This window comes from Scatophagus argus, chromosome 7, assembly GCF_020382885.2.
Source record: "Scatophagus argus isolate fScaArg1 chromosome 7, fScaArg1.pri, whole genome shotgun sequence".
NCBI lineage: Eukaryota > Metazoa > Chordata > Actinopteri > Scatophagidae > Scatophagus > Scatophagus argus.
Genome location: NC_058499.1, coordinates 10,894,743 through 10,905,371, shown reverse-complemented (window position 1 = coordinate 10,905,371; position 10,629 = coordinate 10,894,743). Strand labels below are relative to the sequence as shown.

The following is a 10,629-nucleotide window of genomic DNA, read 5'->3' as shown; positions in this document are numbered from 1 at the left end:
ATCAACAGTCTCTGAAGTGCCCTTATTCAACCAGATGTCATACATTTGAATCACTGATTTAATAAGAAGAATTACAGCAGATTTTTTTAAGTTGCCTGGTTTTAGTTGCTTCATGTGGTCTGGATGTGTTAATACACTGGCTGGGTTTCTACAAAAATCAGCAGGAAGAGATGTGTAAAGATGTTCTTTTTTTGTTTCCAGATTAAAAGAAAATAAACATCAAACATTTGAAAAAAGATTCTCCATTGTATTTTATCACTTCGCCTGATACATGTTTCTACATCCATTTCAGATCAACATCAAACTTTAAATTATACTCCAACATCAACACAGACAAACAGAACAGTTTGAGAATAATCATTTCTTTCACGCTGGTTCTGGTCAATAAGAATTTTCTAAAGCCCTAGCGAGCACTTGTCAGTCAATAAATGCATTGCATTATGTATGCTAAAATTCTTCCCTAATAACTGGAAAACAGAAATACCAGGTTTTCAAGAGGCGAAAATTACAAAATCGGAAACTTTAAAAAAATCTAAACATCGTTAAATTGAGAGTGTGTTTACACACTAGTCAGTCTACACTAAACATTGGACCAAGTGAGGTTTTCAAAGGCTACAGCTTTACTTTATTATTTTAAAACAGTCACCTTTGGAATCTATTACATAAGGAGGAGTCTACCTCAACATCAAAAAAATAAATGCAAAAAGTCATACTAAACAAAACTCGAGCAGCAAATTATACACGATGCTGTCATGCAGGCCATTAAAAAAAAAACAAAACAGTTGCACATACATTACAATGTGAACTTTAACTAAATCAAGCACTGTGAGAAATGTGATTGAGGTGAGGACAAAATGAAGTGACGAGCTGGTCTGCGACAGTCTGACAGAATCATTGTGCAACGGCTTGTATAGCTTGGCCGGCTTCCTCTGTCGCAGCCTCGTCTGAGGTATCCCTATCTGCTGTAGCATGCACTGAAGCTGTGTCAGCGTTATGCGGTTCAGCCATGTCTTCACCCTCATTTTTCAACGCAGTGTTTTCTGGACCCGCCACATCCAGGTTATTCACGTGTGACGCCGCCACGTCCATTAAAACCATGTCTGTAGAGACCGTGCTTGCTGCAACCCTGTCCTGAGCAACTACTTCTGAAGCCACACTGTCCGTGGCTGCTGCTGCTGCTACTGCTGCGTCCACAGCAGGCTTGCTAGTGGCTGTGCTTTTCGTGGCAGTCTTGTCTGAGGTCACTTGTTCAGTCCTCTCCACATAGAAGAGGATGTAGGCCTTGGCCTTCCTCACCGTGTCCTCATTGGTCAGAGTCACTGTGCTGTCGTTGAAGTGGTACCAGCGGCCCTCGTGGATGCCATATGCCGTATAATGCCCTGATCCAACCCTGTGAACACAGACACATATATCATGATTTGCTGTCTGGCTTCTTAAAGGACTTCATTTAATGCTAGAGGGAGAGGCTTTCAGCAGGAGAACGCAGCAGCAGTGCAACATCGCCACTTAGAGGCCAAAGGTAAAACAGCAGCACGCTGACAAACCGTTCTTATTGGCATCTCTAAACACATTTTCAAGGACTTTGAGCGTAATACCTTTTGGTGTTTAGTGGTTACAACTGGGTGACTGACAGCCAGCAGGCAAAGCTGTTCGACAGATGAAAATGTACAGACTGATGTTTGAGTATTCTGCTATTTAGGGATCATAATGTTAATGTTCTACGATAATGACAAATGCTCATCTTGCATGCATTTGAACATATGATAATTTGTCTAATCTAATCTTTAAGGTGGGGGGAAAAAATCCAAACAAGTCTGATATTTACACATTGATTGACCATGCCGTGTGTGCTCGCTGAAACAGATCATTATAATTAAACAGATGAAACCTGAGTAAATATCAAGTTCTTCATTTGTGTGCTAAAACTGGTTCATCTACTCACCCAGAGCCGTGATGCACGACGACAGCAGCGAGGTCATACAGACAGCTCTCTGGTAATGAATTCTCTGGCTGCAAACATAAGAAAAACAAGAGAAAGATTTCCTTTTTGGGCTCCCAATTCCCATATCATCTAACTAACTTATTCCATAAAACTTAAGAGGAGTAAGACCACTTAGCACCTGGAGGTCACACATTCAGACAAGCGGACACATAAAAGTTAGAAAAGTTTCAAACGTTAATTATCTTACACTGAAATTCCAAAAAACCCTGATGGTTACAGTAAGCAGGATGAAAGAGTTGCTGGTGTTTCACGCAAGGAGAGGCTTCACCAATTTAAAAATTACACAAGAATAACAAAAAAATGAATCATTTAAAGGGAAATAATTTCTGCTGGTACCCCACTCTAGGTCTGCCACACAACAGAAGCGCTGCAGATATCACCCAGTAATTTAAAATTCAGATTTCTTTCTCTCTTTATAGCCATCTTCATCTCAAAAATAACTTTCACTGCTAATGGTGTTGATTGTTATGATTGATCTGTAAAATATTAGAGAGCTGTGAAGAATGCTCAAAGATAATAAGTCCAATTAAGACAAATAGCACATCCTCACATTTGAGAAGCTAAATTCATAGCAATTTGATTACAAAAATATTATTTAAACAATTAATGAACAATATTTGCTGATTCATTTCAACTAGTCAAATACTTGTTTCAGCCCTGTTAGTGTACATGCAATGCAAATTTAACACAATTTCCAGCATTTTCCAGGTGCAGCAGAGGTCAAAACTGATTTCTCTGGTTGCAAACTGAAGACGCATGCTTCGTCACTGTGGATATAAATCTACCATGAGCCGACACAACAGGAGAATTTAGTTAGCAAATCACTATCTTGGCAAAGGAACCATTTAAATTTTTTGCAAATAAAAAGAACTACTATATATACTTTCAAATCATAAACAGAGAGAGAGAGAGAGAGAGAGAGATAGAGAGATAGAGAGATAGATAGATAGATAGATAGATAGATAGATACTTAACTGATCCCAAGAGAAAGTAAACAAACAAAAACCAACCAAGGCCTAACTGTTAGTAGGAAAAACAGACTGAACATATACTAAATAAACTAAGATAATGCTACATAAAGTACAGTATCTATCATCTATTCTTCACGCTGTCTGTGGCTGTAGTTTGTGCCCAACTTCCAATTCTGTTCACCAACTTACATACTTTACAGAGTCGGTTGTCTAGTCACATCATGGAAAGATCTTATGCAAAATGCTTAAGTTCTGAGTGCTGAAATGTTACCAAACCACACCTCTTCATTACAAAGGTTCAACTTTGGCACAAGTACGGCTGATGTAATACTAATAAAATTTGTTTTGTTTTTCTCTTGGAATTTTCCATAAAAGTGGACACAGACAAAAACAGGGATGGCTTATTAATACAAGTATTGGTGGGTACTTTTATTTTGCATACTGTGTTATAGATCTGAAGTACAACATATAAAATCTTTATTGTTAAGTTCCATGGTCAGCATTTCTTCGGTTTTGAGCTCACCTCAAGTAAGTAGCCCCTCATGTCCAGGCCTTTCAGTGGAAATTCCACATAGGTATCCACCTTGTTTCTCAAAAAGGCTGTCCAGTGGAACCTCTTCAGGTGGAGACACAAAACCTACAATTGGAAATAAAACCTCCAATTATCCCAAAACACACCATTTTCACCACTGCCTTACTTGCCTCACATAATACAGAGTCAAATTAAACCAAAAAGAAAAAAAATTTAAAAAGGAGTTGAGAATTTCTGGTCTCCTACCTTTGGCAGCTTCTGGATCCAGAACTTCTTAGTGGATTTCTGCCGCTTTTTACACTTGTGGCAAAAGTACAGCTCAGTTTCATCAAGTTCTTCCAGGTCAGTGAAGCTACGTAAGCAGTCTGAAACAAAATCAAATGTAAATGCTATCAATAAATTTCAGCAGTACAGAAAGTAATGCTGCCAAAAATGTCTAATGAGTCACGGAATCAACAGCAGGAAACTTACCACGTAAGGTGCATGTTGGCCCTGGTTCCTGGTCCTTACTTCTCTTTTGTCTGAACTGACTGGGAATGTCCAAAGATAAATCTGAGCGAAAAAGACAAGAAAAGGGACATTATCACATATACGTTTGTGCAAGTGACACAGCTTTGCCTGATGACAAGACGACTGAAAAACACTCAGCCTGTCGTCAGCTTTCTTACCAAGAAATGGGTCAAACTTCCGAGATTCTGTGCCACATATCAGGCAGTTGACTTCATTCTGAAGTATGCCACCGAAAATGGATGTGACAACACTTGCAGTCCCATTTCTGTAAAGATCCAAAAGGAAAACATAAGCACTTTTAATCAATCAGTGCAATCAGTTTTTTTTTTTTTAAAAAATGATCATGAAAGGAATTGAACACATAAGAATAAAGGCCAGAAGGTCTGCAATGTTAAAACATATACTTTGTCAACATAAAATCAACCCCAAACATGAAAACACATACACCAACAGGCAAAAATAAAATATTTGTAAAGTTAGATGGGCTTACATGCAGCATTTGCCCTCTGTGTTGGAGAGTCTGACGCCATCCTGAGGTGAGACTGGGTGAGACGCACCGTTGCGACTGTACTGGAGCTCTCTGTGGAGGTGGTCCAGCAGGTAGCGCATGAACTCATGGGCATCCTGCTGCTGATAGCCCCTTTATAAACAAATACAGCTTTTATCTACATTTATGTAATAATTCACAACAGAACATTCCAGCCTGCATTACATCTTGAATATAACATGCTACACTTAAACACACTGACAGAAAACAAAACAGCTTACTGCTCAGCAATACGAGCTTAATGCTCGCATTCTTTGTTCAACTTTGGTATACCTGAAACTTGGCATGATCTTCCAAATAGCATAAAATAAGGAATCAGGGCTGAAGGCGGTCTGGCTGCCCTGCCACAGGGAACAAAGGGTTTTCCTGAACTCTTCAACCAAAGACCTATTCAACACAACAAAAAAAACAAACCCTGTTAGCACATTGGATAAGATGGGTAAATTACCCCCTAAAGTATAATATTCTTCTGAGTCAACAAAAGAAAAGGAACAAAAAAAAAAAACAGAGGAAATCTTACAGACACGATACAAAACACATAAACACATATATACACTTGTGGACATAAGCCAAAATAAAAACTCCAAGTATGTGTGAAAGAAATTTTTCCCAAAGATAGTTTCTGTCCTTTTGGGAGGTTCTTATCACACAAGGCGCTAGCATTATGTATAGTCTTGCGTCGGTCACTATGTCACCATGTACAGTTGTTATATTTATGTTTAAATTCCAGTGTAGCACCTGGTCCCCGAAGGAACGCCGTCGCGTTTCACTGAAATGGCCTCTTGACTTGACTCAACTTTACGTAATTCAGTTAACCTCATTATTAGTTAAATGTGTCACCAAAAGTGATCTTTGTCTATAGTATACCATTAGATCTGTGAGGCTAACAGTGATTAAAATAATGTTATAATAAAGGTATAATGTTCATACTGTTCACCATCTGGTTCAGTGTTTTAGCATGCTAACACTTGCTAATTAATATTAAACACAAAGTACAATGAACACTGATGGGACTGTCAGCAGTTTTAAAGGGGTATGTGGTCATAAACCAAAGTTTTGGACAAATTTAAATTTTAACCTGATGGTAAAATTCAACTGTTCAATTCCATCGATGGTACTTGATAAGATAATCAGCAAGTCTCATAGCGTGCTATACTGTGAAATCAGTGTACTGTTGTACACTTCTAGTCTTGCTATGCAGCAGAGCACAACCCTGAGATAATGCCAAGAGTCTCATAAGAAAGGATTTGCGGAAAGGTCGTATTCCATGATTGCTCAAAATAAGCCATTTGTCAGTTCTATATATTGCTCAAATTTATTTCAGATAAATGCATTCAGCCCACATATCCCCCCTCCTCCAGAAGAGGACCTTACACACTGTTGTCCCCTTGGCTGCGGGTGTGGTACATCCTTCTTCCTGCTGTCTTACCACTGCGTAGAGACACTGCAGGCAGCTCCTTGAAATAACAGCTGAACTGCTCAATGTTGCTGTCAGAGAAAAACATGTTTTGTGATATTTCACACCTGAATGCCAAGCTTGCATAAACTCTAACATGCACAAATACCAATACTCAACAGAGGTCTAAGCACCTAATTAATACAAATAATAAGTCACAATGACTTAGCCTCATGAAGCACATTTCAAGTTTCTGCACCACACTGAAACTAATGGCTTCCTGGAAATTAGTAAACTAAGTGAAACTTCTTAGAAAAATCTATGGCAAGCTTTGTTAAATAATCCACAGTAACATAAAATGTACTTGACATAAAGCAACTGTGGAAATACAAGAGTATAAGCTTTTAGGAACTGGGCAAAATATGTGTTAGCTGAGGAATCTGGCCTTTGACTGTGTTTTGTTTCCAAGCAGCCTGTGAAATTCCCCAGACTGTATTAGTAAAGGATGGCTGATCGTGGGGCCCCAGGTCGATTGGGGGAGTTACAGAACCATGCTGAAAAGCTAGTTGACCACTCACATACCTCATCTTCAGTACAGAGCCTTACCTGAGGGACTGCAGAATGGCATTCATGAAGCAGGTGTTGCCCAAGTTCCGCAGGCCTGTAGCACCTACAGCCGCCCCATCCTGATAAAGACAAGTGAGAGAGAGAGAGGTGTATGTATTGTGTTGTATATATTTAATGCCTCAAGACTAAAAAAAAAGTCTTTTAAGCTAACCTTAGAAGATATCTAAACAGTCAGTCAGTGCAGAGCTGTATAAAGGCAGCTATGACTCATTTAATTGGAATCCTGTCCCACAGTGTGAACATGGACTTGTAACAGAAAAATTTTAAAAGGTTTGAGTGGTAGTTCAGTATTTTGGCTGCAAATTTGCTTCTTCTTGTAAAAGAAAACAATCAGAATATCTTCTGCTTCTTCTTGCGAAAGAAAACAATCAGAATATCTTCGGGCACTTACACTGTCTTTCAACAACTTGCTGTCTGGAGCTGGACTTTCCTGAAGTTTTCTTTTCCTCTGTCTGTCACCCATCAGTGCTGAGCTGTAAGAGGGGAGAAAAACTTTGTCGGGACACTGTTCTTGTATTGAACATGTTATGAAACATCTTTTGTGTACATGTCCATGTCTGTCTTCCTGATTAGGCAATTCTTTTTGGTTACTCTCAAAACGTCAAAATTCCTTATTAATGTAGTCTGACAAATGTAATGATGATACAACAAAATAATGAGATGAAAAATAACATATTGTGAGACTTTATTCTTGAGATAAGGACTCACTTTTCTAAACTCTGAAGATGTTCCCTCATCTTCTGCACCTGCCCGGGTTTGGTGTCATTGACAACAAAGTCATCACATCTGTAACTATAAAATCCATATTCGTCAAGTCACATGTATATTTGAAAAGACAATACACAAATTCATTGAGATGTAAATTTAAAAGTTTTCATGACTGTACTTTTACAGAGTCCCACAGTGAGCCATAGGCTGTAGCCTTAGATAGGTTGGTCATGAAGCACACTCACCAGAACACACTGTAGTTGCTGCAGTCCATGCAGACAGAATGATGGGATTTCTCTTTCTCCTGTTTCTCACCCTTCTTCTGACTAATGCCAGAAACTTGGCTCTCTTCAAAGTGTTTCTTTGCATGTCCATTGACATATCTATGTAGGAGGAGATGGCTTTAAAAACACACAGCATCTAGAACTACCCAAAGGCAATTTAACATAAACAGTAAGAGAATCTGTTTATGTTAATCAAAGAATTTGTCCTCCTAAAACCACCACTTAGTGATGTTTTCATAATATTTCCAGAATCCACAAAGATTCTTCTAACCACCTGGATAAAATCTGTCCGCTGAATTATAAAAACATTTTTAACAACATGTGTGGAGTGGACAGAATATTTTTATTCTACGTCATTAGACGAGTCTGTAAGTATTCTGGAAATATTTCACCAGTGATAAGTCTTGTCCAATGATCAATGTTTTTCAACAAGCACCACAGACACAAAACATGCTTAACACAGCGACTTGTTGGAAGTATAATATACGTATATATAAGTAGAAGCTGGCAGTAGCCAGACCATCATAATGCAATCATAGCTCTGGGAGAATGCTTAAGTCAAATACTTAACATGTATTTTGTTATTCTCAGCTTTGGAGGACCACATTTACACAAAGCCATCCCAGTGACCACTGTATAACCTGTCATTTCAAAAGTCAAATTAAGACATAGCAAAGTATTACTTTTATGCTGAGTTTGTCAGTCTGACCACAGCTTTAGCTGCCAACAAAATATCACAAACTTACCTTCCACAATGGACCATCAGGCAGCTAAGGCAAATCCATGGACTTTTATTGGACCTGCAAACTGGGGAAAAGACGAAGCTGTTACATTTGACAAAAAGAGACAAAGTATTGCGATGATTTGCTTTTGAATGGACAATTCTTTAGTGTGTCACGGGAATATAGTGTGCATTTAATAAACTGTTATCTGCACTTGTAATAGCTGTTGTGTGGACGTGTGGCTACATCATTTGTCTGGCTGACACAAATATGATGGTACAAATGACGGCAGACGCTGGGATCATACATATGACAGACACCTGTTATTTATGTTTCGATCAACACCAAATTTAGTAACGATAGGTGAAAGGGTGACAAACACTTTTCTTACCGTTACAACACCAGGAGGATGGTGCACCGTTAGGGAACCTGGAGGAATCGACAGGACAACTCACGTTTGAGTTCAGATGAGAGCACTCCATCAGTGTGCAATTGTGGGTAAGTTAGTTACCGTTACACCAACACTAACGTTACAACACCAACGATACAACGAACAAGGTAGCTAACAATAGTTAGCCAATTAAAGTAAACTAGCTAGCTAACGTTAGCTGAACAACTACTTCTATTCGCGGACGCACGTTTTCCTGTTTTTGCTAACACGTTTGATAGCGAGTATTTTCTTGCATAATTTCAGGGTACAGCAGTTTACAGAAAATAAAGGTACTGCTGTTTCTCTGACATACTGCAAATTAAAACAGCAACGTTATCTTTGGTGTGTAAGATACTAGATAACTGCGGGCGTTTGCCACAAACAAATGGAAATAACTTGAGGAAGTGACGTTGTGTCTGCCGGTTCGCCCGTTTGCCAACTACAAAACAAAGATGAAAAAGCTTGTGGGAGTACGTAGGACTACTTCCTTCTTAGCTCACACTCTCCGGACCGCTTAGAGAAGCTAAATGTGCCGCATATTTGACCCCGGAGTCATTTATATTACATTTATAGACATTGACATGTGGAAGCTTTAATGTTATCCTTATTAAAAATTAGCCATGTTGCGAGATAGAACTTGTCACCGTGGCACGCATGCGTAGTAGCCACTGCCTCGTTTGTGACAACCCATGGCCACAGGCTGTGAATTGTCCTAAACAGAGTGAGCCTTGTTAAAACGGTGAAATTGTTTTACCGTAAATATACGTCATAATTACACCCGTGTTAAGTGCTTAACCACTCTTTTCTCCTTCTGAAACCACCACTGTCTTTACACGTTTGGGACAATTTTTCACCCCCAAAAGACCATATTTCACTTTGCTTCAGAAATCAAATAAACAATTTGGCCCACTTTCAACCAAGTTTCATTTTCCGTATGATAGCTTCATTGATGTTGATTTACCAAGTTTACCAAGTGGGAACATTTCAAGATCTACAAATTATGATGCCTTGTAGAGTTTTAAACAATGAGCATGATAAATGAGTGTTAATGCACAATTTGTAGTCCATTTTTACGAAGATGAACCTTTATTTTCCTCACATATGATGACATTATTGATGTCAAAAAATGTACCATGTTCAAACCCATCCTCAAGATACGATCTCAACCTCAAAGGAAAGACATTCAGCATTTTATCCAGTAAAAGATGAACCTTTTGCATAGTGTCTTCTGTTAGTTAGCAATGCAATCTTCTTTTCCAAGTACTTATTTCTGAATTAATGCATTTCTCACCATCCAGGTTCACACACAATTCTAACATTGGGCCATTAAAATGCTTTTCCCATTCCACTGCATCAACAGTCTTCACATGACATCATGGATTGCAAAATAAAGATTACATTTCATCAATAATAGTGTTAAACTAAACATCAAGTTAAACGGCAACAGCATATTTTTTTGGACAAATCAGACACCTTAACCTTATTCCAACTTAAAACAGTAGGTAGCTACCGCATCTTGAAGAGAAGTTGTTTCGTTAAACAAAAACCTACTCTTTAGAACATTTTCAGCATTAAAAAATATTAGTCTAGATGATCATCAAATTGTTTTATGAATATTTACACCACCTACAGTTAATGAAAAAAACTCCACCAGAACATTTCCCATAAAAGTACTCACTCCAGTTATTATTACGCAAAGCTGCTTTGTTGCACGGAGCACAAGCGACTAATGATTTTAAGATAAATGCAACAAGATATGAAAGATTGTTTTTGACACTTTTATGTTAAAATTTTTACAGTCTAAATCAAAAGATTCACAAATGCTGAGCAGAAAAACATAATAACAGAGAGTGTGCAGAGGGCATTGCTGCACAAAAACAGCTCTAAATATATGTGTTTG

The 10,629-nt window shown here is 38.4% G+C and overlaps 1 protein-coding gene across 1 annotated transcript; it reads right to left on the bottom strand.

Moving 5' to 3' along the window:
* Positions 1-226: 226 nt before the first annotated feature.
* Positions 227-9,372, bottom strand: usp3 (ubiquitin specific peptidase 3). The gene is made up of 15 exons (XM_046394879.1): positions 8,691-9,372; positions 8,324-8,384; positions 7,539-7,676; positions 7,294-7,377; positions 6,977-7,058; positions 6,565-6,644; positions 5,937-6,050; positions 4,836-4,949; positions 4,506-4,655; positions 4,174-4,280; positions 3,977-4,057; positions 3,752-3,870; positions 3,497-3,610; positions 1,943-2,010; positions 227-1,390 (listed from the first exon to the last, which is right to left on the bottom strand). The coding sequence occupies exons 1-15, from the start codon at positions 8,779-8,781 to the stop codon at positions 892-894; spliced, it is 1,902 nt and encodes a 633-aa protein (XP_046250835.1). The 5' UTR covers positions 8,782-9,372; the 3' UTR covers positions 227-891.
* Positions 9,373-10,629: the final 1,257 nt, after the last annotated feature.